Genomic DNA, 27,883 nt, shown 5'->3' with positions numbered 1-27,883 from the left:
CCCACCTACAACTCAGGGCTGTGGCAAGGGAGATAGAAAAACTGACTGGCTTGTGTCTGGGTTACATGCCTCTCCCCTGAGATGGAGGTAGGACCCTTTCCCCAAAGCGCAGAGGCTAGGAGTAGGGAAACTTACTTTCCTAGAGGGAATTTGGTATCCAGTTAATGAAAGAGGCAGGGGAGTAGATGGCACATAGCCAGAAAATCACAAACGCTGTCTTCCTCCCTACTCCAGAAATGATTTGCAATAACCCCATCAGGAGAAAACTTAGGCTACGGAAATCTCCTGTAATTGAGCCCAGAATGTAGCTCTGAGCTCCCTGGCAACCAAGGTCAAAGGCAAAGCCTTCTTCACAGACTTCTGGCTCATCAGGATTAAGCAGTAAGGGGGCGCCTGGGTTGCGCAGTCATTAGGCGTCTGCCTTCGGCTCAGGGCGTGATCCCACCATTCTGGGATCGAGCCCCACATCAGGCTTCTCCGCTGGAAGCCTGCTTCTTCCTCTCCCACTCCCCCTGCTTGTGTTCCCTCTCTCGCTGGCTGTATCTATCTCTGTCAAATAAATAAATAAAATCTTTGGGGAAAAAAAAAGGATTAAGCAGTAAGGAGAGATCACTAACTGACAAAACTTTCCTAAGATTCCAAGGCTCATTTTAAATTGTCCTCTCCCTCTGTTTTCTCTGTCCATCTCCAACATTTCTTACTGTTTTACTTTTTGTCTTGGGCAGTCTTCACCTTTTTCTCGTGTTGTGTACTGAGCGGCGTCCTTGTCCCCTGTCTCTGCCCAGAGTCACCATATGGCCTGCTGCCCTTTCTTCACAGTTGAATAGGAAACTCTCAGAACACCGGGGGCTTAGATCAGCACAATGATCCCATTTCACCATGTACTCCTGAAGGGAGGCAGTGAACCTGAACTTGAAAGGCTAAAAATCCACTGCCATTGGGTCATCAGTCAGCCAGAAACAAAGGGTTGAGGGACTTGAATTTAGTTTTCTTTCTCTTTGAGTCATCTCCAACCCCAATCCCTACCCCCTGACTCTCCCCCTTTGGACAAGGAGTGAGTTGGATCAGATGGTGACGCCAACATTCCTGCCTGACTGTAGAAAGCGCCTTGCGCAGTGGGAAGGTAGAATTCTCCCCGCTGAAACCCCTGTCACAATGTCTTCTGCATCAAAAAGGTTTTCTGAGATTTTCCTCCCAGACCACATAGTTTCTCACAGATCCTGAGAGTTTCACACTCAATTCTTTTTCCTGTGTTGACAAGCAGAGGAAGCACATCTGCGGAGGCCGGGCGTGGCGCTGGCCCCTTCTCGGCCCTGCTGTCCCAGGCTTGTCTGTTGATGAAGCGGGAGCCGAGCCAGAGCGGCCAACAGCTGCAGATGTTGAGGGGAGGGCTGGCCAGAGGGCTGCTCATTGGGCCCCGCAGGGAGCCTTCCTGACAAATGTCATGGTCGCTTTGGGAAAAGAAAATGTTGACTGGATGACCCCTTCCCCCCTACTCCGAGGCTTCAAGTTTACAAAGAAGCTACAGGGAACTGTTGATCCCCCAAAGAGAGGGAGAGGAGGGCACCTTTTGGCCTGACTACTGCTTGGGATATTTTCTTCCTTCCCTAGATTGGTCCTATTTGCACCTTTGTAATGGTCAGCATTTTTCCACCCCCCTCTGGAAACAGCAGCTGCCTGCATCTCCAAGGTGAGGACCATTGCTCAGAATGGGCCTTAGGTATTTCAGCGTGCTGTCGGGGAGTAGAATGTGACCTAGTAAGCATATGCCTTAGGTTGCCTGCCGTGGTAGAGGGACATCCCCACCGTAAAGAACATTTCTCAGCTGCTTTGGCTCTCCAGGATTTAGTGGCTTTCTTCCAACACAGACATGCCACTAGGGCACGATTCATGTTATATACTTAGAAGCCTTATTTTAAAAATTGGATTGCAAAGTAGAGTGTATCTCATATGATTCAACATGTTTTTTCTTTTTTCCAATAGTTTGTGTGAGTCTATTACAAATGGACTAATTCTGCCTTAAACAAAAGTTCTTTTATTATGCTAACCGATAGCGCATAAACACAGATGAAAGGTTTTTTCCTTGAGAAGTTGTCAGTTCTTGACATGAAAGAGTAGTGAGCATTTTCACTGGTGTCAGTAACTTTGACCGTTGTCCGGTGAAAGAAAACGATTGAACAGCACAGCACGTTTGTGCCCTGCCTTAGCAAGCGGTCACTTACGCAACTGCCCCATCTGGGTCTACACCCGGGACTCTCCTTCAGTACAGAAGTTGTAACCATTACACTGAACTGGAGACTTCCTTTAAACAAGCAAATGTTTCCCGTTGACAAGGAGAATGTACCCAGGACTCCAATTAGTGAATATACTAATGGCTCTTTCCTATCTGTGATTTTAGCTGTGTTAGCTAAGAGAGAAAAATTTCTCCCTTTGTCTTCCCAGTTACTCATCTCCAGTGGAATTCCTTACAGTCAATTCACAGGCCTTTAGGGATGATCAGTTCATTTTTACATGTTGACTAAAAATCTGCGAACAGTGTATTTAAGCCACGTACTTTGAGATAATGCCCTCAGAAGTTTAGCTTATAACCGGTCTCATGGTTCATGTTCCCTGCATTGTCTTCTGCGGGGGGGTGCACATGGGAAGAACTCAGTGATCAATGTAACCTTTGGATTTCTTTGGGAGGAAACAGATCTTTGTTCCAGCACCTGACAGTCATTACAGAACTATTAGGAGAGGACAAGAGAAAGAGAGAGAGAGAGAAATGCAGGTCTCTGTGCAAGATCATGGCCACTCTGGGCCAAAAGCTGAGTGTGTGTGTGTGGTGATTTGAGTTTATGTGTCAACTGGAGGGTGTTTTTGGATGAGATTAGCATTTAAATTGGTGAGCTTTGGATAACACAAGTTACTCTCTAACATGGGTGGGCCTCATCCAATCAGTTGAAGGCTGAGAAGACCAGAAAGACTTGTGTCTTTCAGTAAGAGGGATTTTCAGCAGATGGCCTTTGGACTTCATCTGCACCATCAGCTCTCCTGGATCTTGAGCCGCAGATTTTGGCCTTGCCAGCCTCCATGGATCTGTGAGCAAATGCTTTATAAGAAATCTCTTTGTAGGGGTGCCTGGGTGGCTCAGTTGGTTAAGCGTCTGCCTTCAGCTCAGGTCATGATCCCAGGGTCCTGGGATGGAGCCCCACATCGGGCTCTTTGCTCAGCAGGGAGCCTGCTGCCCCCCCCCCCCCCCCGTTTGTGCTCTCTGACAAAATCTTTTAAAAAATCTCTTTGTATACATATCCTATTGATTCTGTTTCTCTGGAGAACACTGATTAGTACAGTGTGTCTGCTGAGACTGGTTCATTTGTGCAAGACTGCAGACTTTCAGTCAAGGAGACCTTATAGATGAGCTTCTGTGTTCTTCCTTGAAAACGCTCTACCAAAACCACCCCTCCGGGCTTTCTCGGAAGTACCTTCTTGGTGTGCGTGGGTGCCCTCTAGTGCCAGATGTAGGTACTGCCGAGTGCTCGGGGGCTTCCCTGTTGCCCTCAGCAGCAGGTCCCCTTTGGTTCCCTAAGCACATGTGAGGAGATGTGCATATTCGTGTGCATCATTCACTCTTTTATTCACTCAACAAACATTTAGTGGGGGCTTGCTTGTGCTCAAGGAAGGCATTGCAGCAGATGCAAAGACTGCCCCGCAGGTGGTCCGTTGCCCTCACTGAGCTCATTAGTCTCGCTGGAGACAAGGAACAGAAGCAGGTGATTATAGTCACGTGTGCCCAGGGCCAAGAGAGAAAGGTGAACAAGGAGCTGAGGCTTAAGCAGTGGGGATTTGAGGCCAGACCACCATTTGATGGTGTTTACTCTGTTCCAGGCATGGCACTGGCTCTGGACACAGAGCGGTCGTGGCTACCTCCTGCAGCAGCGTTAGGGCTAGTGGGCCCATTCTCCTTCCCTCCATGCTTCCTTCACAGTGGCTGCAGCCTGTAACGAGCAGAGATGTGTTGGCCAATAGCAGAAACTTAGATTCGAATGACATTATCTCCTTCGATTTCCTGTCTTTATGCTTAAGGAGAGGTAGCCTCAGAGAGGCCTCATAGCTCCGCGCTTGTGTCTTCTTCCTCAGCCCCTGGCCTCCAAGTGCTCTGGCCCCATGAGGAGCCCCTCCTAGCCCGCGGCCAGTGAGCCTCCTGCTGACGCATGCCCGGGACTTGGTACAGGAGGGCCTGTCCTTGGCCCTGTTTGGATGTGACCTTCCATAAACACAGGACATTCAGTGGCCATCCTCCAGGCACAGAGCACCAGGGATGACTTCCTTGCATTTGCCGGAGTGTGGCAGCGGTTCTTTAAAGATCGGGGCCCCGCACTCTTAAGCTCCAAGCAGTACCTGTGGAGGCCGCTGCTGAAGGCTGCCTTGTAGGGATGGGGTGAGAGTGTCCCCGAAGAAATCCGGGGGTGAGGTCGGGAGGGGCTGGGCCTGGGGCAGGTGTGATCCCCTCACTTCTCTCAGCGTCTGCTCTGGGCAGCATTGACTAGAGGGAGGAGGAGGAAGCCCTTCGGGTCCTGTGCCTCCTTGCCAGGGTCCCTGCCTCCTGCCCTACTCAGAACATCAGCATTTTACCCTTTTTCCCTCACCACCCATCCGTCTTTCATGGACTCAGATGTCCCTTGAGACTCGGGAGTGCTCCTTCAAGCCACAGACGTTGGCATTGCTTCGTTGGAGAAGCCCCCTTAAGCTGGTAGTGGTTACCGCTTACGGAGCACCTGCTGCGTGCTGGCACAGTGGGTGTGGGGGTGTTAAGACCTGACAAGGGCGTGCAGCAGACGAGGTCCACCTGGCCCTGGCTCTCCCCATTCTCTAGCCACTGTTGGAAGAATCTCTGCCAAAATCAGGCCCACTGGACAGACCCCCAGCAGGAGTGGGTGGGGAGGGAAAGGGCTTCCGAGGCTGTGCTCCCCTCATTTGAGGTCTGCTCCTCCACCCCAGAGGCAGGCTGGCTTGGCCATCTCCTGCATTGTCTCAGGCCTAAAGACGGGCCTTTGCCCACCTCCACTGCCCATTCCTTTCTGCTCCAGCCCCGTGCTAGTTGCTGAGGCTGCCTCCAGGAAGATACTGTGGCGTCCCGCCCTGGGGTCCTTGCACTCAGCCTTGCTGTGGGGACAGGCCCTCCCCTGGCAGGCAGCTCAGGCCTGGGGCCCGTGACCGCGAGCCTGACAGTCACCCATGACTGCTGGAAACCAGATTCTTTAGAGCAACATTTGTCTTTGTTTCACTCATTGGATTCCACAGTAAGATGACTTTTTGGTGAATGTGTTGGGAGGGCTGACTTACGGTCAGCCAGAGGCCTGGAGACTCTGGGAGAGGCCAGCGCTCCAGGGCTCGCCCCAGGTGGCTCTGGGCTTTGGAGAGGCAGGCCGCTGTCCTTTATCCAGGGCAGGCAGCGGGGCCAAGTTGTGTGGGCACTCAGCCGAGAGAGTGTTCAGCCTCCTTCCTCGTCACCTGGTCTCCGGGCCACGAGCACCGGGATGATTCTGTTGCTGCAGTCCCTTCTCTGCAGGAGGCTCGGGGCCGAGTAGACCCCATGTAAACGTCTCCCTTGGGAAGGTCAGGTGCCTCAGGTGGCCCGTGCTGCTGGCTGCTGGTCAGCGGGGAACCACACGCAGCATGTGAGGGCCGTGGCTCCTCCCTGGCTCAGTGGAGTGGCCGTGGTCACGGAGTGCCCGTGTTACCGCTGATCGGGGTGCTTTCGGTGCTCGGACCCGCCGGCTGATTACCCGGAGAGGCCAGCTGGTGCTGTGCAGGGGAGGCGGCTGTGGCTGTGGGGTTGCAGGCAAGTAATCGCACGTTTGGAAGGCCCGGGGTTAGAATCCCAGACAGGAGGCCCAGTGACGCGGAGCCTGCCCCTCCCTCCCTCCCCTTCCTGCCCACAGGCAGAGGTGCTATGGGATGGGGACAGAATGAGACAGCCTGTCCTGCTTGGGGTGGTTATGGTTTCTGTGTCCTAGCGGGGGGTGGTTATGAGGGAGATGAGGAGCTTTTTAAAGTCTGTTTATTGTTTTAATGGTAGATGACCAAGCCCAGATGCTCTCCCTCTGAGAGGCTGGGTGGATGAGGGGTGCAGGGTGCCTTGGGGCGGAGGCCTTGGGGCGAGTTCTCAGGGCTCAGCCACTGTTCCTGTCTGAGTGGCGAGTGTGAGAGAGTGTGCCTGTGAGGCACACACGGCAGAGACAGCACGGCGGCACCGGGGCCCTGGGCCCGGGTTCTGTAGCAGCTCCTTCGGAGGGGGTGAGGCTGTGGCACTGTGATTCCTCTTCTTGACCTGGGAGCTGGCTGTTTTCCAGTGATATGACAGAGGAGAAGTGGCCCAAGGGTCTGTTCCCCATCCTCTCTGCCGCAGTCGTGAGGGTGATCACCCGGGCTCTGGGCCGAGGAGGGGCTCAGTGCAGAAGGGGGCGTGTAGTCCCAGTCCCAGCAGGGGTGAAGCTGTCTGCCAGCTCTGGGGCCAGGGTGGGGATGAACTGGGGCTGGGGCAGGGTCCGTGGGAACAGCAAGAATTAAGAAAGGGATCTGAAGGGCAGGGTCAGGCATGGAGCATCCGGATGAGGGGGTGGGTCAGTTCCAGATCTTTATTCGACACTTAAAGGTCAGGCACTGGGGAGACCTCACTGAGAAGAGACCAGTTCCTTTCCTCTTGGGGCTTAGAGGCTAATAAGGCTGGGGAGCGTCCCTGGAGGGCATGGGGGAAGCGCAGCCTTTGTCAGCAGCAGAGGACAGCTGGGCAGTCCCGGCTGAAGGTGCCCACAACCACCTTCCTGGAAGACATTTCCTGCTGTCCGTCAGCTGAGGTTAGACGGGGAGCCCCGACTGGCCCTGATGATCTCGAGTTTGTGTTCCTCTGTCTCTCTTTGCCTCAGTTTCTCCATCTGTAATTTGAGGGATTGTTTCAAGGTTTAAACAGAATATACGGAAGTCCTCTAGAGGTTGGAGCACATCGCGGGGTGAGCTCCTGGTCAGCAAGTTCAACACCATCAGCATTCTTGTTTCTGAGACTCCTAGAGTCTCGCCGTCCAAGGAGGACGCCGCTGTTACCTGGCCCGGAGTCCGTAGACAAGAAGGCTGAGGTCAGGGGCGGCTGTCCTCTCTGTGCCCTGCCGTGTGGGGCCCGACGCATCACCACCCAAATGATAAAGGGCGAGGAGAGGCCAGAGTGTCCCTTCTCCTCTCAGGGGGCTGACGTGGATGGTGGAAAGTGAATGACAAATCTGGCCTCCAGGGTGGGAAACTTCCTGGTCATGGGGCCTCGTGCTCTTCGCAAGACAGAGCTGCGAGTGTCTTCAGATCCCTACCCGGCGTCTGGGTCACATGGGGTGACGGCGCTCCTTGCTCCGCGACATCCTTGTGCAAATCAGACGCTTCCCCCCTCAGACAGCAGATCCTCAATGAAATCGATAGCACGCGTCCTACTTTCCCTGCCGGGACCACATTAATCTTTACGTTTGTGCCACATCACCGGTTCTCGTGACAGCTCAGGATGTTTTTCTGCTTCTGAGTATCCCTTTTATTAAAAGACTTCTGAGCCCCACAGACGTGTTAACCAGTGGCCCCTCTGGCGCCCCTGAGCCTTTCCATTCTCCCAGCTCAGCCTCTGCCTCCTCGCTTCTCCCACAAGTCTTTCCACATCATTCATTTTGACATTTAAAAGTTTCCAAGCTTGTTCTGAAATGCCACAAAACTGCCTTTGTTATTCGCGGGCTTTGGAATGCTGAGAATCCCAGGACACTGGGCAGGAGGGCCTGCCTGCTCTGGGCAGGGCCGGATGGGCAGGACCAGAGGGCCTGCTGCTGCTGCGGGGAGGTGGGCTTCCCAGGCGGAGAATGGGGCTGTTCCTGTCCCTCCCTCTACAGGGCCACCTGGCCTCAGATGCCGCTTGTTTCCTGGCCTTCTCTCATTCTCACGACGCCAGGCCGAGACTTGTTCTTCTGAGGATCACAGAGTCACTCCAAGTATTCCATATACTCAGGAAGAACACTCTATTGACCCCATTGCATGATTTCTCTACCTTCTGCTTGGTTCCTGCTCTTCACAGGTCCTCCAGTGTTCAGGAGAGAATGTCAGAGAAAACAAACCTGGACATGTTTAGGTCTCCAGCTGTGGAGGCTGTCTTCTTCTGCGGACCTAAGTGTTGGGCCCATTTTCTATAAGATTTCACGTCCAATTTGCTTTGGCCGAAGGTGCCATTTTGCAAGCACACGACGCTCTTACAGGGATCTGCTAGTCTGTGGGGGTGCCAGGGGCACGGGTGCAGAGGGGGTGGGCAAGCCCGGGCTGGAGCTGGCTCTGCAGGCAACTGGAATGCCGTGTTCTATTCAGCGTGCTACCTTCCTGGGTCTGTGCCCGAGCAACGCACAATGTTCCTCACAGAGCGCGTACCTCTTAGAGTTTCCAAAACTGCACGGTTACGCTGCTGCACCCCCAGTCTTAACGTGGAAGCCACCTTCCAGTACCACTTTAGACAGCGCCGAAATCAGGACGACACAATCCAGCTCCCTTTTCTCGAGTTGTTCCCAGGCCATGGGTTCACGAGCTCGAACAGTTCCGCAAGGAGGCAGCGTAGGTGACTACGTTTTACTTGGCCTCCTGAACACAGCTGCCCTCACATTCAACAATCACTCTTCCCAAGGCAAAGCACAGTTTACTGCCAGAAGGAAGGGGACAAAACCAGAATGAAAGACAGTGCTTACCAAGAAAGGACAAATCGCACACCGACATCTTCACTGTGCACTGACAAGAAACTGGGGCAGTGGGGGGTCAGTTAGGAGACCAGCATTTTTGAATCGGAGCCCTCATACTTCTTCAAGTGCTGGCACGAATCTCTGGGGGTCTTGTTAAAATGCAGATTCTTACTCATCAGGTCTGGGTCGGGGGGCTGACAGTCTCCCTTTAACAAGCTCCCAGGTGAGTCCAGCCCCTAGTTCCACCTTTGAGTGGTGAGAGCACCCGGTACTACACCATGAAACAGTCCTGTGCTTGATTCGTGCCAATGAAACACAAAAATTAGGTAAAAGGGGTATTTATTTTGTATTAATTTTCCAATGAGATTCTCCGCTACTCTGTGGACGTGGCCATGGCTGTCAGAGACTGCTGCTTTCCTGCCAGGGGTTAAAGGCAGCCAGGCGCCAGGCCCCTTTGTTGCCCTACCTGCTTGTCAGACTAATGGCCACTGGACAATCCCCATCATCCAGGCCCAGCACCTGCGTGACCAACAGAGCCCATGGGTTTCAAGCCTAGCTGCCTGGACTTTGCAGATCCCAACAGCCACCTGCCTCCCCCCCACCCCGAAGATCCCACCTCCCCCTGCAGCAAAAACAAAAAATGAGAGCCCAACAGATGTGCGCTGGGAATGAAATGTGGCAGGCCTGGCCCATCACGGACGTGGCACACTCATGAGAGGAAGTCACGATCAGGTGGAAATTGCTGCGATCCTGCTGGTGTGGGCAAGTGGGATGGTATGGGCATGTTGTTGGGTGCAGGTATAGCCACGCACGTGTGTGAGGTTGGACTGAGGGGTGAGGAAGAGGAGGGGTGGCATGGCTGGGCTGGAACCCTGACACATCACTGTGAGGCCCACGGTGGGACATGCATTTGATCTCCTCACCCCGCACACGTATACCTATATATCTGAAATCAGGGTTTACATAACAACACGTAGCCTTACTGCACATGACACCCTTTAATTTTTTTAAAAAAAATTCTAAAATGCTGTTTCTGATCCACTAAATTGATTTCAGGGCCCACTCTTGAGTCATGACCCAGATTTTGACAAATAACTCAAGTACCTTGTGAGCCTTTTCTTAAATGGAGACTATGTGATTCTTTAATCTGTTGAGGAGTAAGGCACAGGTCTTCTTTAATGTGAGAAGATGTCACTTAAGAAATATGCACTTAAAATTGTGAGATCTTAGTGAAGGGATCTATTTCTCTGGTAAACTCAGAGCATCTATGAAAATGGAAGAATGAATGAACTAGCATATTTACAGACACTTAAGTCTCTGGATGGAAGATTTCAGGACAAAAAAATTTTTTTAAAGTATTACTGATAGGTGAGGTCCAAGTAGATACGAATTACAAATGTTTTTGAAATTAAAATTTATAGTAACAGGATAATATTGATTTATAAATAAGTTTTGAATACATCTGTAATAGAAATGATGATAATGTCAATATTTACTGAGTCATTATATGCCTACACTATTAAACATTTTAATTCATAAGATACTTCATAAGATAATTCATAAGAATTTGGTCTATTTAGGAACTTCCCTTTATTTTCCTAAACAGAATGTGGCTCTGGGAAGATGAGGTGTATTGCCCTGGGTTGGTGATCTTGTTTCTTAGAGCTGGGAAGAAGTCTTTTGGGTTTTTATTTATTTTTTTAAAGATTTATTTATTTGAGGGGCACCTGGGTGGCTCAGTCGTTAAGCATCTGCCTTCGGCTCAGGTCATGATCCTAGGGTTCTGGGATTGAGACCCGCGTTGGGCTCCCTGCTCAGCAGGAAGCCCGCTTCTCCCTCTCCCACTCCCACTCGCCCTGCTTGTGTTCCCTCTCTCGCTGTGTCTCTCTCTGTCAAATAAATAAAATCTTTTTTAAAGAAATATTTATTTGAGAGAGAGGGCAAGCACGGGGAAAAGGGCAGAGGGAGAGGGAGAGAGAACCGCAAGCAGACGCCCCGTTGAGTGTGGAGCTGGACTCGGGGCTTGATCTCATGACTCAGATCATAACCTGAGCTGAAACCAAGAATTGGACGCTCAACTGACTGAGCCACCCAGGCCCCCCTGGGAAGCGGTTTTTAGATGGTGTTATCCAGAGCTTTAAACTTTTTAACAGGGACAATATACTGTAGGGAACACGGTGAGGGTGCAGTAGGAGCAGAAAGAGGGGCTGGCGCTCTGAGCCGCTCTGTCCTGTGATCCAAGATGGCTGCCTCAGCTCCAACAGAGACTGACTTTGACCCCACCGGATCCAGTTTCAAATTCTGGGGAGGGGGAATCAGATTGGCTCAGCTCATGCAGTCTACTGTCGTCTGGGTCTGGGGTCATGAAGTATAAACACGGTGTTAGGGCCTCAGCTCTGCCGGCACGGCAGATAGTCGTGGTCTGGGCAGATACCCCAAAAGCGGCTACGATACTGCGGAACCCTTTGTTAAAATAAGATCTTACCTAAGAGCCACACGTGTAAGATGGATAAAGACAGAGTTGTTCTGGTAAAGGGTACAGGGACCAAAGTCCTACCAAACTGGCACCCCTCCCCTGGCGCCTGGGCGTGTAGTTTTGAAAACTATGGATCTATTTCTGCCCCCCATTTTTATAGAAAAATGAGGCTAGAGAGTGGGGTCGTCTCCTCAGAGGTACGCTGCCACCGAGTGTCAAGGCTGGGACTGGCACCAGGGCCCCAGCTCCTTGTGGAATGTCCGCTCTCCTCCTCGCTCCATCTCCTCATTCCCAGTTACACAAACACACTACTGCTGGGAAAGCCTTTTGTTTCTTTTAAATTCCTTTTTTTAAAAGGAAACCACTTTTGTATTTCTAAGGTGAGTCGATTTTGACTTGCAGAGTTAAAACAAAACAAAACAACACACAGTGAAGGAAAATGGAACGCCAGAAGAAGACCTGTGTCCCTGGCCAGGAGTGGCTTGAGGGTGCTGGCAGGGCCTCCTTGCCAGACCGAGTCCTGCCCAGCACCCTTCAGTCCTCCTCTCTACTTCAAACATAGACAAGGGTCTGGTGGCACAGACAGGCTTGCTCTGGTAACTGACCGTGTCTCAGGTTGAACATGTGCTTTGGTGCCTCCCACGGGATGGTGACTTTTGTCCTAGTGTCTCCCAGCGATGCCTCCATGTGTGGGCAGAGAGGCTCAGCGAAGCACCTGGCAGGAACGTGCTAAACTTGATGGCCCATTTCCATGAGGGTTATTACACGTACACTTGGAGAGATCTCCTCCTCACCTCCTGGCAGACCGTTCTAGAGACGGGTGCTTGGCCCCAGCCGCTGGCAGGTCACAGGCAAAGCCCCATGGGTCCTCTGTCCACCGGGTCAGCTCGGGCTGTCTGGAGGCTCTGCCCTGCGTCTGCTTGCAGAACCACTTGATGGCACTGTTAGAACTGCAGAAAAGAGGCTGCCTCCCTTGAAACAGTCCCCCCCCCCCACCCCATTCTAATCCTCTCCAAACTGTCATTTCCACCCACCTCCTTCCAAACAGAGGCAGAATAAAATCATTTCCTAGCCTGTTCCTGCTGGCATGTCCCCTACCCCCTTCCATCCATTCCCGGCTGGGTGCGAAGATTTAGTAGCCCCTCTGCCCTCTCTCCCACCCCTGTGCTCCCATCCTTCCAGCCTACTTTCCAGATCTTTATCATTCTGTGTGTCTCGGAGGACCTCTGGGGTTCCACGCAATCTACTCGGAGGGGAAAGGGCCATGAAACGCTTCTAAGAACATGGGGATCTGAAAGAGGAAGCAGAAGCGCATGGAATCCTTCTGGCCACAGGACTTGTTTTCTAGAAGAAAGAAGCAAACTGCCGTGGGGGGAGAGCAGAGGCTGCGTGGAGAGGGGTCACTGGGAGAAGGTGCTCGGGAGGAATGGGAGGAATGTGCAGACAGTGCAGGAAATGGGCTCTCTCGGGCGGAATCTTGGCATTAGGTTGCACGGATTAAAGGCTTTCTGTTCTTGGCTTCCCAGCTGCCACTGTGTCAAAATCCCCCTCGACCCACCGGGTCAAGGGTGGGGGGGGCGTGGTCCTAGGTGACCCTTGCCTTCATCCCTTGTTTTGGCCTCTGGTTCCCTGTTCTTGTGGCCACTTCCTCTTTCTCAGAGACGTGAGGTGGGGGGGACCATGATCTAGAAAAGATGGGGAAAACACCGCTGCCCCACCTTGGCACCCCAGATCTCTGGTCCACCCAGCACAGAGCCACCCGCTGTTGCCCCAGCCTGCCTTCCCCAGGCTCCCTTCCCCAAGAGGAAGGAGAAAACGCCATTGCTTGGAAGGAATTAGCTGTAAGGAAAGCATTTTCCCTGAACAATTACCAGGAAATACTGTCTTGACTGATACTCTTGGACGTGCGGACATGCGCTGTTCTCCTGGAAGAGTTATTTGAAGGCTTGTTAAACCACATAAATGCGGATGAGAGGGTCCCCAAGCTCAGAGTGGCCCACACAGCACAGGCCGCTGAGGCCTCCTGGTTTCCCTTTGGGGGGTGCTGGGTGTGCTCCCTATGTCCGTCCTGCCAGCCAGCACAGACTTTGAGCGGGGCACCCAGGCCCACTCACCCGCCCAACGGCAGGTGGGAGGTCATTCTTTGCTGACTCCGGCTCTGACTGGGGCAGGTGCATGCCTTCAACCCCATGAGTAATACCCGGCTTTTCATCTTCAAAGGGCCTTCCCAAGATTAACCAATTAGTCACCCCCAGGAAGGCTACAAAGCAGGCTATTATTGTCTTCATTAAGCCCGTGGTGAGGGAGGGAGGTGAGTGGAGTCCCCACCCCAGGCCAGTGAGAGTCTGGGTTTAGGCGCAGGTGAGCAGTCCTTCAGGATGTCTCAGGGTGTTAGAGGGTGTGTGGTGATGATGAATCAAGAACATGCTAAAGTGGGGGCTGGAGCTTCTTGCTGGGCAGAAGTCGGGGATGGGGAAGAGGTCACAGAGGGGGGAAGGGAAGGATCGGAGGGTTTGGGGCCGAAGGAAGGGTGTCTTGCTGAACCCAGGGCGAGCAGATGCAAGGACAGGTTAACACAAGCATACCCACGGAGGGCTCCGCCATATGTTCTAACTTTCAGAAACTGGTGCTGATTCTGCCCTTCTGAGCCATCCAGATATTTGTGAAATGAGTCTTGGAACACTTTCCTTTTCGTTTCTGCGTGAGGATTGTGAATGACTAAAAATGATCACGCACGTGTTGCTAAAGCCCCTGGCAGACCAGAAGTGTGATGTGACAGCTCAGAAGGGCGGGAGGTGAGTGTCCAGGTCACTCCGAGCCGTGGGTTTGTCCTCTTTCAGACGCACAATGCAGGTTAGAGTGTCTCAGGAGGTAGGACTGTGTCCTGGTGAGAGTGAGAACTGAAGCACCTTCTGGAAGCCAGACAGCAGAGCAATCCTTTCAGTCAACCCTGTCTGCAGCTGCTTTTTATAAACTTGGCATAAATATGTGCTTGGGAACGCCAGGACAGTGTATCTGGAAAATATTTGCTACCCTTCGAACACACACACACACACACACACACACACACACACACACACACACACACAGACAAATGCTTGGAAAGGAAAAAAAAAAAGAAGCACAACAGAAATTGTGCATAATACAGAGTGGCTTCACTTGTGGTTTTTTTCCATTACTTCCTCAGTTCATTTTTCTGCTGCCAATTTTAGAAGGCCATAAGTCATAGTTGTTGTTAAACTTTGTCAGTTAAAATGTAACTCTAAGAACAAGTCATATGATATGTTGTAGCCAAATGGCCTTTTGGAGGGAAGTTGTCATGGAAGGCACAGCTCACAAGTGAGTCCCAGTGTCCCCAGGTCTCCCCTGGCGGGTGTTATGCACTGTGCCCACCGGCAGTCCTGGCCGTCTTGGACCCAGAGCTGTCATTAATGCCACAGCTCCAAAGAGCCACCTCTCAGAAGAAAGGTGACGTGATGAATCCAGTTTCCAGCGTTTACTCTGTGTGACCCAGGAGCAGAATGTGGTCTCATTAAGAGTGATTTGTTAAACCCCCCCACTTTGCTCTCCTAGAAATGACGGGATCCACTTTCTCATAATCCTTGACCCAGCAGAATCTGAAATAAGAGGCCAGATTGGCTCTTGGAGGCTGGGAGTGCCCAGCTTCTTCACATCTGCCCAGAGGACCAGCAGACCCAGGGCTGGCAGGCAGCCCGGCCCATGCCTCTGGGCTCTGGGGCCTCACACTGGACTGGCAGCCTTCTGAGGGCAGGGCCCAGGCTTTCCCCAGCTGTCCTGATGTTGCAGGCAAGGCCAGGAGCACAGTCTGTGTTTACACATGCTTCTGCTTAAAACCAGGCTCAAGGACAAGCACCAGCAAGGCTGTCAGAGCAGAATCAGCTTGCAGTGTGGCAAGGAAGTTTGGTGGCGGGGGTGGGGGCTCCTATTTCCAGTCCCATCTTCTCCCTGGGCTTCTGTCTGCTCTCCTTTCCTCAGTCTGACTGTCCACGGAAGCCCCCTTGGGGTCTCAGAGGAGAGCAGGGGAAGCCGTGGTGGGGATTAGGGAGACTTTCTCAGTGGCCAGGCTCCTGAACCGTGAGGCAGGGTGTCCTCCTCGTGAGGCCAAACCAGAACCAGGACCGTTGTTCTGAAAAATAGATCATTGCTTTCATCCATGAGCCCATCAGGAAAGTTATGGGAAGGACTGACAGGTCTGATTCCAAACTCTGCCCCTGACTTGCCATGTGACTTTTGGGGAAAAGCAGGGCCTTCACGGTTGCTGAGTACCCATCTGTCGAAAGGGTGCTTGGGCCCCATCTCCTGTGTGGGGGGACACACTCCCTGTATGCTCCACACGGTACCTTCATAGGGAATGCAAAGGCCGCTTCACTGCCTGGTCATAGGTCCTCTGGGCCACGGTGCTGGCTCAGTTTGGGGGAGCTTGTGCCACTGTTTCAGAATGAAACCTTGGACGCACCTCAGCTGGCGTGCTTGAGACTGCCCCGCTTGTCTTCTGGACCTTCTTTCCTTCTTCAGGGCAGGAGTCTTTTGTTCATTTATTCATTCCTTCCTTCATCCGACAAATACGTACTACAAAGCTCCTGTGCTCAGGGCTCTGCGCTGGCCGCCGCTTCCATCAGTGAGCAAGGAAAGTCCCTGTCTTCATGGTGTTTTCATCCTAGTCGGGGAGACAGGCAGATGGATGTGGGCCAGCTCGTCCCACAAAGAACTTTTGCGTAAGATGCTGACTACAGCAATGAAGAGGAGGAACAGATTGCTAAGAGAGCACACAACAGGAAAGATGACTTGTCTGCAGGAGTAGCTGAGGTGCCCTTGGCTTTGCTGCTTCACCTCCCAGAGCCTCACCTGTGGAATGGGCACACTGCCATTGGCTTCATGAGGCTGCTGTGAGAAGTGGGGAAACTAATGGATGTGGAAAAGCACTTTGACAAGTGTTGGCTGCTCCCATAACTCTCCTGGGTCCCTCGTAATCCGGCACCAGCTCCATGTTCTGCCCTCTCTTCTGGAGAAACCGATTTAACAATCCAACCTTGCCTGGACAAACAGAGGAAAACCCATTCCAAAAACAACTGGCCTGAAAACCATTTTCTTGGGAGGGAGGTGGAGAACTGACGAGCATCCAGATGCTTCAGCGGGGTCTCGTTGCTGAAAGCAGCGTCCTGCCGTGGCCTGGAAAGAGCACACGTGGGGGACAAGTTCCGATCTCCCTTCCATGTGTGCTGCATACTGAACACCGCTCTGCCCTCTGGCCACAGCTTCTCAAATGCTCTGTTTACGGAGACATATTTAAAAGACTCAGGAAATGAACTCACATTTTTTCCCTCCCCCTCCTTTTCCAGAACAGGGCAGCCTTCCTGGAAGAAAGCAAACAAAACAAGTGTGACTGTTTAAAAAATTATTGGAAAACCCGTTCTGAACACTCCAGCTTTGAGTGGCTCTCCTGGGCGGAGGTCGCGTCACCTGCCGCTTCCTTCTGCCCTCACCCCGAGGGTGTATCTGTGGGGAAGGGGCGGGGCAGCCGTGTGGCCTTGAAGGAGGAGGGAGCTGAAGGGCCTTAGCAGGCCCCATGACCAGGCCCCCTCCCACACCCGTGTGCACCTGACACGCACAGACAGATGGGAGCCCACATGTGTGCCCCTGAAATCAGAGAATTCTCTCCCTCCCAAGTGCAGCAGACTTCTGCCCTGCGTGTGGGTGACTATTTTGGGTTTCTAGGTGTTCTCGTTTGATTTGTGGCATTCTTGGTGCTGTTATTAATAACACCGTTGGCTGTACGGAGGCTGAAGATGAAGCCTTTTCATTGCAGCCATCTGGTCAGAGTGCTTTTCCTTTGATGAGGGAAAAACCTTTGCTGTGTTTCAACTGGAACGCTGCCTCCCAATTAAGGTGACAGCAGATGCCGAATGGCCCCGTGTTTGCAGGAAGAGGATGCTCAGCCAGGCTCTAAAGCGCCGGCTCTGTCCGGGAGGGAGCCGGCCTCGTATTGATCGTGCTTTGGCATGCCAAGCAGGCTCCAACTCGAAGGGACTCGGCCAGGAAAGCCACCATCAGGTGTTTACCGGCTGGGCTGGCTCCGCGCTCAGGTTTTCCATTGTCAGGCAGTGACAGCGATGCGTTACAGACACCCTCAGGAGACGTTCCTCTGCTTTCATAACAATGAAGGATTTTTTTTTTTTTCTGACTCATCTTCAGAAGACTCCCCCCTCTTCTTCATTTGAAAATAAATATAATTAGTAACAGGCAGACGTACTGTATATAGCCAGCCCTTCCTATCCGGAGAGTTATAATTAAATGTACATGCTGTCTGTTGTTCACTGTCTGCTAAATGCCTCGCCACCCGCTCTAGGGAAGCAGCAGCCCTTGGGTGGGTGCTGCAGGGAGACAGGCCTGTTGGGGCTCTGAGCCCAGTGCCCGGTTAGAAGTGGAGACACAACATGGACCAAGTGGCCGTTGTCCCCTTGCACTGCCCCAGCCTGGGCTTATCTCCATTCTCCACCTCGAGCTGCTCTGGGCAGCCCCAGGATATGCCTGGTCGGTGCTGGGGCGGTCTGCAACCTCCCCCCACACCCCCAGAGCAAAGGGAGAGTTGCCAGGTACGGTTGTCATGGTAACGTGGTGGCCGCTGCTGGCTGCTGCTGGCGAGGGGCACCTGAGCACCTGCAGGCTAAGATCTGCTCTCTCCAGGCGGGGAGCCAAGACAGCGTTCCTTTGTTCCCAGCTCCCTGCCTGTGAGGCTGGCACGGGAGCTGCAGCCCCACCCCACGTGGCGGGCGCGTAGACAGGTTATCCCCAGGTAACCCGCGGCTCTCCTTCCGGACAAAAGGGCAGGCTGGGCGTTTGGTGGCCACTGTCCAGGCCCACGGAGAGCTCATATTCTGCTGAAATCAGTGGGTCAGGCGGGCCTAGGAATGCACACACACACACCTCATGGGCATATTCTGGGCCCGTGGCACAGCCACCAGGCTTGGTGAGACAGGCTTGGTGACCCAGGGGAGGCTGCGCGCTTCCTGCCTCCTGTCCCTCGGGCGGGCAAGGCGGTGACCGGATGACTAGTTGGCCTGGATTGAGTGCAGCAGGCGTCATCTGAGCCACAGGCACCTTTACCCAAGTTGCTCAAAGTGTTTTCCGAGCAAACAGTTGTTTCATAACACCCGTGAGAAGTAGGTGGGGTGACAAAGCATTCTTTGTCCCTGTCTTACAGATGGGGAAATGGAAAAGCTTGCCCAGCCAGGTGGCAAGGCCAAGAAAGGAAGAACGAGCTCTCCCGCCCGGGGCTCTGGGGCGCAGAGGGCCGGGATCTCCACCTGGCTCTCAAGCCAGGACGTGCCCTGTCACTAACTTCTGGGGGGGTCCTGGGGTGGGGGAGAGGCCCATCGGAGAAGGAGGCCAGAGGTGAAGGAGGCTCAGGTTCTTCTCCCTCAGCATGGAGCGGCCTCTGGGAACCCACTACCTGTCCTGTGGTCTGAGCTGTTGACACTGGCCGTTGGTGACCCAGGAAGTGTCAGGTGGCTGGAAGTTACTGGACTCTCAGAGGTGGTCAGCAGATATTTTTGAGCATCCTGTGCTGTCCCAGGGATTGTTCCGGGCACCGGGGGTACATTAGTGAGCAAAGCACACAGGGCCCCTGGTCTGTGGAGCTCACAGGAGACAGATAATCAACACGGAACATTAAGAAGAAATCATTTTGGAGAGTGCCATGTGCCATGAGGAAAGTACAGATGGACACGTGCCAGAGACTGGCTGGAGGGGAGGCTGGGGAAGAGGGGCAGCCTTACAGAGGAATCAGGGAAGGAGTCTACAGGGGCTAATCCAGCAGGAGAAGGAGCCAGCCCTGGACAAGCATTCCAGAGGGAGGGGACAGCTGTGCAGCGACCTCAGGAGGGCAGTGAGGGAGATTTGTCCCAAGGTTAAGGAGAAGGACGCAGCTCCTGGATGGTGGCCAGAGGGGGCACATGGGGACCTGGTCATGGGCCATGGGGCCAGGTGTGACTCTGGATGCAAGGGGAGGCAGTGGATGAGTCAGGACCTCTTGGAGAGGAAGCCCTGACACCTTCTGTGGGACTCGATGTGGGGCATGAAGGAGAGAGTAACGAAGGATGCCTTCTAGGCGTTTGTTTGAGCTGGAGGACAGGGCTGTGGATTAAGGCGGGAGACTGAGGAAGAGCGCGTGGAGGCTCGTCTTGGACGTGGGGAGTTTGAGATGCCTGCTTCCAGGTGGCTACACATGGGGTGTGGGCGTCAGTGTTTCTGAAGTGCTCCCTCTCAGACCTCAGAGAAGAAGGATGGTGGGCTCCCTTGGAGGACGGTGGGTTCTGTTGTGGTGTGTCCTAAATTCACCTGAGCCTCCCAGTGCTTAAACCTAATCCTTATCAGGGAGCATCGGGCTCCTGCTCTCTGAGCTGGAGCAGGTCTCTGTCACTGCTGCTTTATGACGTGACGTACAGTCGTCCCCCTTTTTCGTGGGGGATACATTGCAAGACCCCCAGTGGGTGCCTGAAACTGCAGACAGTACCAAACCCAATATATAGACACCATTTCCCCCTATTCATATGTACGATATGGTTTAATTTATAAATTGGGCCCAGTAAGAGGTGAACGACAATAACTAATAATAAAATAGAGCAACTTTAGCAATACACTGTAATAAAAGTTAAGCGAATGTGGTCTCTCTCTCAAGATATCTTAGTGTACTGTACTCACCCTTCTTCCTGTGATGACGTGAGATGATAAAGTGCCTGCGTGGTGCAGGGAAGCGGGGTGAATGACTGAGGCATTGTGACCTGGCATTAGGCTACTCTTGGCCCTCTGGCCATACGTATCAGGACGATCGTCTGCTTCCGACCGTGGCTGACGGCAGGTAACTGAAACCAGCGGAGAGCAAAGCCACCACTAAGGGGGGGACCTTCTGTCCATGAGGTGGTGAGCAGTGGACCCAACTTGCTTGTTCCTTCCCATCCAGCCCCCTGCCTTCCACAGTCAAATCCTTGGTCATTTATTCCTGGGCGCCATAATTAGGCTCATCTTATTATCTGTGGGTGAGGAAGGACCTAAGTCTTGCCTGTCTTTTGGTTGATAAAATGGAATGGTGAAAGTTTAGCAATTTCTTCTAAGAAGGGGCATTTGAAGAGGATGAGCCCATGTGGTCACTGACCAGAGAGGGGTCCCCTAAGCAGGAGGGCTAGGACTCTTTGTGGCCACGGACTTGGCATGTAACTTTACAGAACATGTTGATGCATACCCCATAGTGTAAAATGAAAGCTACAAAAAGGGTTACATCAGAGAAAACAGCCTAAGCCCCCTCTTGGACCCACCTACCGTCTCTCACTGCAGGGTCCACTCAGAGCCATTAGTGCAATGGAAATTCCAATTCTGGGTCTCAGAGGAATTATTATTATTATTTTAATTAATTTTTTAAATAGTAGGCTCCATGCCCAGTGTGGAACCCCAACGCAGGGGCTTGAACTCACGACCCTGAGATTAAGACCTGAGCTGAGATTGAGTCCTACACTTAATTCACTGAGCCACCCAGGCAACCCTATTATTATTTTTTTATTTTTTATTTTTATTTTTTTTAAAGATTTTATTTATTTATTCGACAGAGATAGAGACAGCCAGCGAGAGAGGGAACACAAGCAGGGGGAGTGGGATAGGAAGAAGCAGGCTCATAGCAGAAGAGCCTGATGTGGGGCTCGATCCCAGATCGCTGGGATCACGCCCTGAGCCGAAGGCAGACGCTTAACCGCTGTGCCACCCAGGCGCCCCTATTATTATTTTTTTAAGTAATTATGCCCAACGTGGGGCCCGATCTCATGACCTGAGAGCAAGAGTTGCACGCTCCACTGACTGAACCAGCCAGGCACCCCTCCAAGGAATATTTTGTAGCTATGCATGTATTAGGGTATTTACCTCTATGGAAATTTGCTGGTATCTTATTGTAAAGCTTCACAGGTGGCTGGTTTACATCTTGGATTTTACAGGGAAGTTTCTGATATACTGAGAACATTGTCTTGTGAGGTTCTTTCCATGTCCCAGTAATAGATTCAGGGATATCAGTTCTCATACCCCAAGAATCCCTTGGGTGAAGACTCAGAAGCTCACTCATTCTGATCCACTTTTCAGGGCACAGAACCATGATCGCTTTTGTGGGGCTTCCAAGATCACCGAGTGCTTTCATGGCCCTTTGCTTATTTGATTCTTTCCATGACTCACCGCATTATTGGCAGTTTGTCAGTGCAGATGCAGCAACTAAGAGAGGTTAAGTCCTTTGTCCAAAGTCACACAGCAAAGGGAGATCTGAGAATTAGTCCCAGTCCTGCAACCTCTCCCACTTTCCCAAGTCCCTGTCATTGCACCTTTGGTGGCACGGGGCCAGGGTGGTTCTGGGCACCTGGACTGATGTGAATGTGAGTTTGGTAAGCCTAGCCTAGGCGGTGCTTGAAATTCCCTGAGCTGGCTCTTGGGAACTAGTTCTGCTCCCAGAGGGCTGTGTTGCAATGGGACCAGTGGATGAGAAGGTTGAGACAGACAGCCATTACTTCACCAATGTGAATCAAGGTCATTTGTCACCTCAGGAAGCACGCGGAGCTGTGACATTCAGCAGGGAGGTGCGCTGCTCCTGAGTCAAGCCTGCGGTGTGGCCTGGCACCTTTCCCGTGTGGCAGGGAGAAGGGGACCTTCTGGAACTGAGGATGTACCAGACAGCCAGGCCCAGGAACCCAGAGCCCTGAGGAACTTGGTCATACCTGACTCAGCCCCTCTTTTGAGAAAGGAACCAAATACCATGTGGGGTTGCTCCCACAAGCTGGGGCAAGGGCGCCGGTCCACAGGAGCCATTGGCAGAAGCTGGCTGACTGCCATCCCTAGCTGAGGCCTTTTAGGTACTGTGACAGGCATGACTGGAGGGCCAGCAGCTCCTGACCCTCTCTTGTCACCTGGGGAAATCAGGCCAACTGTGAGCTAACAGAGTGTCCTCCTAGAGAGAATCTCTCTTCCTAGTTTCACAGGTGGTACTTGTTTTTTTTGTGTTTTTTTTTTTTTTTTTTTTTTTAATGTGGGAGTCCAGAACTTATCCATTTACACTGCTGTCCATTAAAGTGCTGTGCCTCAGAGGAAAATGCTCTCAGGGGTAGGGGACCAGGCCCGGGGGTTGAGGCCTGGGCATCGCTGCCCGTGCTCTGGGCAGTGCACGCCCGTGTTTGATGAGCGAGGACAGTGCCTTGTCTCACCGGGCCTTCCGTCTTATGTTGGTAGCATCGGCCTCCATCACACCTTCCTTTTGGGCTTTCTTCCTCAGGAGAACAGCACTGAAATGTCCTTTGTAGTTCATTACTCAGGCCGCAGCTCAGGTGTGCCTCACCGAGAGAGGCCTTCCTGGTAGACGTTAGCTGCCCCCTGCCCATCTTGATGTTCCCCTGGGCACTTATCATGACCAGAAATCACGTGTCTGTTTGCTAGCTTGCTTCTGATGCCCCCTCTCACCAAAATGTAAGCTCCATGAGGGACGGGACCACGCCTGGTTCAGCTCACCGTCACCCCCTAGCACTTGGCAGAGAGACTGGTGCGACGGACACGCAATATCTATCTTTTGAATGAGTGAAGGAATGAATGAATGCAACCAAGTAGTTGACGCGGAAGTGGGCACCGGGAGGGGCAGGTGCATACAAGCAGATGCTCCCAGGCGCCAGCGCCGGCACGGGGCAGCCTGTGAGCTGCTGGACCCCTGCGGGCTCCGCCTGGGCCGCGCAGTCATTATCTGATGGATGAGTGGGTCGTGCCGATGAGTCAACAGCGACGGACCGGGAGGTCAGGCGTACCTCAGCCTCAGAAACTGCACGTGTCCAGAGGATGGAGGAGCCCAGGAATGTGTTTGTCATTGATGTCAACCCTGCTGCAATGGACCACGCCTGCTTCTTGACCCAGGAACGTGGGAAAGAGAAAGGCATGGCTGGTTTTGGAGCTGGCAGCGGAGCTGGTTGTAGTAGAAGAATGCCCTGCTTCTGATTCAGAGCGGGGAGGTGCTCTGGTGTCCTGCCACGGCCCGAGGACCGCAGGGTACGTCGCTCCATGGCTCCTCGCCCTTGCCCGTCAACGTCCTGGCAAGGGGCTTGTTCTGACAAGTACTCGCTTTTGCGATGGAACAGCCTCTCTTTTGTCCAAAACCTTCCTTTGAATTAAAACTGTACAAAGAACCTTTCGAAGAGGAAAATAATTGGGTTGGGAAGAGGAGACTGTGTCCCATTTGGACACTTCAGTCCTTAGCTCCTGCTCTGAGACTTTCTGTCCTTTGCTCCTCTGGTGCCCACAGCACACCATGCCTTTTGGCTCCCAGCCTGGGGTGGCATCCATGGCTTCCTCCTCCTCGGGAGTCAGTCAGAAGCCCTGGAATCTTCTTTCTTTCCTCTCCCCTGCTCCCAGTTATCCTGCTAAGAGGACATGGCAATTGGAACAGCAGGCTTCCGGAGCCCAGAGTCGAACCCTGCCCAGAGACCCTGACTTCACCACGAAAATTCTTCAAGCACAGGAAGCAAGACTCCGAAGAAGCGCAGCCTCTGGGACAACGATGGTGTGGCTTCCTGAAGGGCTGGGTTTAGCTCTGGGGCATTTGAGTGGGAACAAGTGACATGTTCCCCCCCACTTCTCTCTTGCCCCAGTGCTGCTGGTGGGGAGGTGTGACCTACCCTTCTCAGGAGTGGGAGGGGCTGCCTTGCTGCACGCAGGACCAAGCATTGGTATTACACGGGCCATGTCATTCGTCCCTCACAGCGCCCCTGTGCGGTTGGTGCTGTCATTAGCTTGTAATTTGTCCTGGAATGTGAGCCCGGGGCGGTGGGACCTGTGTCTGTACAGCGCCTGCACCATGCCATACAGAGGGGGGCATTTGATGGATGGGGCCCACAATGTGGACCCAACACCCACTCACACACCCTGCACCTTCTGTAGGAATCCATCCCCAGCTAGTGATGGTTTAGAAGCCCGTGGCGGTGGGCCATCCACTTTGGATTCAGCCTATATACCAAAGCTTTTCTAAATCGCCACTTGGTCAAATGAGCAGTTTTATTTATGCCTTGATTCTTTAAAACACTGGATATGTTTATTTCTTCTTGCCTCTTGTTCTTTCAAGCTTGAAATTTCTCAGCACATCAAAGTCTTCAGAATGCCCTCAAACTTCTGTCTCCAAAGGCATTTTTACTTGGCTCTGCGTGGTGGGAGACGCTTCTCCTTTAGGAGGTTAAAGTTTGTTTTTGGCTCTTGAGTTGGGTGGTGTTTGTAAGAACGATACCAAGACAGCGGCCTTTTTCTCAGATGAGCAGCAATTTATGTTACGTTTTCATGAATTTCAGTTATTCCAAGTAGGGGTGGCCAAAGTCTACATGGTGTTTGATGCTCAGTGGTTTTATCTGCTGAAACCTGTTGTTTTTATGGCTTTGAAAATCTTAGAATAATTCAGTGTTGCCAGACCCAAGAGGACCGTTTTCCCTTTGACAGTTGACGTACGGTGTATGTACAAACCATATGGAGAGGGATGACCATATTACACTCAGAATTAGTCTTTTTTTTAAAGATTTTATTTACTTATTATTTATTTGTTTGTTTGTTTATTTATTGAGTGTGCAAATGGGGGGAGGGGCAGAGGGAGAGAATCTCCAGCAGACTCTCCGCTGAGCACAGAGCCTGATGCAGGGCTCAATCTCCCGAGCCCTGAGACCCTGACCTGAGCCGAAATCAAGAGTGGGAGACTCACCTGACAGAGCCACCCAGGCACCCTTAGTTTGTCTTTCTAAAGATTCTCTTCCCTGGTCATTTAAAAAATATCACCTAATTACCTAGATAACCATTTTTCATAACGGAGAACAAAACATAGTTCTCAACTTCTTGCCCCCCTTTGTCCCAACTTACTGAATTACCTGTCCGCATTCACCTGTGTCCTGTTCAGTCCAGGACTGAGAACAAGCCGTCTCGTCCTCTGCACGGCCAGCCTGTTTGCAGGCATCCTGGCGGCCCGCGCGTGAGGGGTGCCCACCCCTCACCCCCCGTGGCACTCTCACGTCCTGAGGAAATGTACTGTGTGACCCTGCGGGACCCTTGCTCTTCCATCTCTGCACAGTTAACTGTGCTAACCGGGGAGTCATCTGCACTCCCGCCTGCACTCCCTCCCCTGTCTCTCCTCCCTGGCACCACTGACAACACTCCTGCTCACGTGACACCTGGCCCTTGACACTTCGCACTTGACACTCGTTTCCACACTCACGTTTCCAGGTGCATGATGAGTGCCTCCCCTGGACTGTCCCCCAGATTCCTCAGATTGAGGAGGGTAGGAATGAACTCAGCATCTTTCTGTAAGTGCGCTTATCTTCCCTGATTTCCCATGTGAGGTGGGGGCGCTCCAGTCTGTCCAGAGGCCTGCCACAGGAAACCTGGTCTTATCTGGGACTCTGCCTTACCTCCGGGTTCTGCGGCCCACTTACCCATCTCCCGAGTCAGCTCCCCTCACCAGCTCAGCATGCCAGTCTGGGCCGGCATCTCTCCTGTCTGGGCGATGCAATCCTTGATCCAATCTTCTCCCTTGAAACTCCATCCAGATCAAAGAGAGTGGGAATCTGACCATGCCCGCCTCTGTAGAAATGCCTCCATGACTCCTGATTAGTTGGGAGTCACACCCGAGCTTCTAGCAGGGCATGCAAAGCTGGTGCCATTGCCTGGGCCCCATTTCTTGCCACTCTGGGATCTAGAAGTACTGAGCAACTTTAGATCCCTGGCTTTGGCACGCTGATCACAGGCGCTGCCTTGATAGGTATGGGTCCCTTTGCCAGGGACACCTCCTGACTTCTCATCTGCCTGACAAACTCCTATTCATCCTGTAAAATCCTCACCCAGTGTCACCACAGCTTCCTCCCGAGACAGATTGTTCCATGAGACAGCATCAGTGGAGTGCAGACCTCTCTTGTTTTCCCCATTACTCTGTGGTCATGACTGTTTCTCCGTGGCTCCCCTCTTGCTCAGGCAGGAACTGCCTCGGCACAACCCACTTTCTAGCACAGTGTATAGCACATAGTAGACTCTCAATAAACGTCCTGAGCTGAGACCTTATATATTCTAGGCAAGTACCAAGAAGCTGAAGTCCTTGGTTGCGGTCCTTAGGCCTCATCACAGCTAAGGATGGTCAAAGAGAAAAATCTGTCAGGGACCCAAGAGACAGAGAGCTCTTCTCCCCTTTCCTGGGGTGGCTGCCTGCTCTCACATTTCCTTTTTTGGGCAGAAGAGCGGAGCTTGATTTGGCTCTTTTACTGACCCTGAACCTCCCGGAGCTTCAGTTTGCTGAAGGAAACGAGGATCCGATAGGATAATGCAGCCGAGAGCGTTAAGTGAATGATGGGGGCACTGGGGTTCTCTTCATGCCTGTCAGCACCTGTCCTCTCTCTGGGCGACGCTTGCGATGGTGACGTCAGCCCCCCACGCGTGCGCAGAGCTGCTGAGACAGGCACAGGCGCCGTCCAGGAGTCCGGGTCGCGGCTTGCATCTGCGATGGGTATGGGCCGCAGCAGCTGTTTGTTTATTGGGGCGATGGCTGAGGAAGATAATAGCACTCTCGGGGGATGTGTCTAAGGTAGGATATGTGATGGAACAACAAAGTTGAGCCCACGTGGGGGGCTCCATTTTGGCTCCGTGGGTTTGTCAGCAACTCCTGGGTGGGAGCGGGTGGTGATGGGAGTTGGGGGATGGATGGGGTGCGTGGGTGGCAGGTGGGGGTTGGGTGGGGCCGCTGTAGAGCAGGCAGGCCTCCCTCCCGTGCTGCTTCAGGCAGACAGCCATCACGCACCCTGGGAAGCCCGGGCGCCGGTCATGCTCTTGGCCACAGACCAGCCAGCAGATGCTGTATTAGCAGCTCGAGAAGGCATGGCACCTGGGTGTGCAGCCCGGAGCGGAGCAGCACCGGACCGAGGTGCACATCAGCGAGGGGCTTGGGCCGGGCCCTGCTGCTGGCCTGCGTGGTGTCTATCCGTGGACAGAATAACACCTGCATGGACTTTATCCTGAAGCCGGTGTGTGTAACTCCTGTGATTAGCTAACCAGGTGATTCATTGCTTACACTTCCTGAGTCCTCAACCTTTTTTTTTCCCCCGGGGAAGTTCCCTTTAAACTGGCCATAAAGTATGCCACGTGTTGTGTGCCAAATGCCTCTGCAGATACTTGACTCCATTCTGCACATTCAGATGGCTCCCGGGCAGTAGTCACCTTCCACTGACTTTCCTCAGCTAGTGGGGCTCACTGGTGGCTGCGGCCTCTCTCCCTGACCCAGCTCTGTCCACAGGATAGACTTTGTTCTTTTGTCCATCCGTATACACCTGTCCTCGCTCACTCCCCAGATATGACTGAGCACCTACTAAGCCACACGCTCTGCTCAGCCCAGGAGTGGAAACCTAACTGAGGCGCACACCCCACCTTCCAGAGCTTGGGAAGAACCAACCACAGGGAGTGAGCTAAAGGCTGTGAAAGAAAAGATCCTGGGTGGTCAGTACAGAGTTGCTCAGCCCCTTTCACAGAGAAAACGCAGTGGCATCTGGTCTGTCGTCAGTAAGTAATAAAATACTTATTATACTTATACTCAGCACCATCGAGGATCTTCCAGGACAGGTGCTATCTAGATGTGACATTCTCGGTG

General features: G+C 52.8%; 1 protein-coding gene across 4 annotated transcripts in view; it reads left to right on the top strand.

The window, feature by feature from the left end:
• Positions 1 to 3,236: 3,236 nt before the first annotated feature.
• LOC123783036 (uncharacterized) overlaps positions 3,237 to 27,883 on the top strand; it is a 244,411-nt gene continuing 219,764 nt past the window's right edge. For 3 of the 4 annotated variants that reach the window (XR_015724867.1, XR_015724869.1, XM_087863133.1), the window contains exon 1: positions 3,237 to 26,827. Coding sequence is in view for 1 of the 4 variants with exons in the window: in XM_087863133.1 (XP_087719259.1) it covers positions 26,817 to 26,827 (11 nt within the window). In the remaining 3 variants the exon portion in view is untranslated. The remainder of the gene's footprint in view (positions 26,828 to 27,883) is intronic. The other variant, XR_015724868.1, reaches the window with a different exon arrangement.

Source organism: Ursus americanus, chromosome 6 (assembly GCF_024610735.1).
Source record: "Ursus americanus isolate L20-20 chromosome 6, mUrsAme1.1.p, whole genome shotgun sequence".
NCBI lineage: Eukaryota > Metazoa > Chordata > Mammalia > Carnivora > Ursidae > Ursus > Ursus americanus.
Note: the sequence above shows the minus strand (reverse complement) of the source record. Positions and strands in the feature narration are given on the sequence as shown.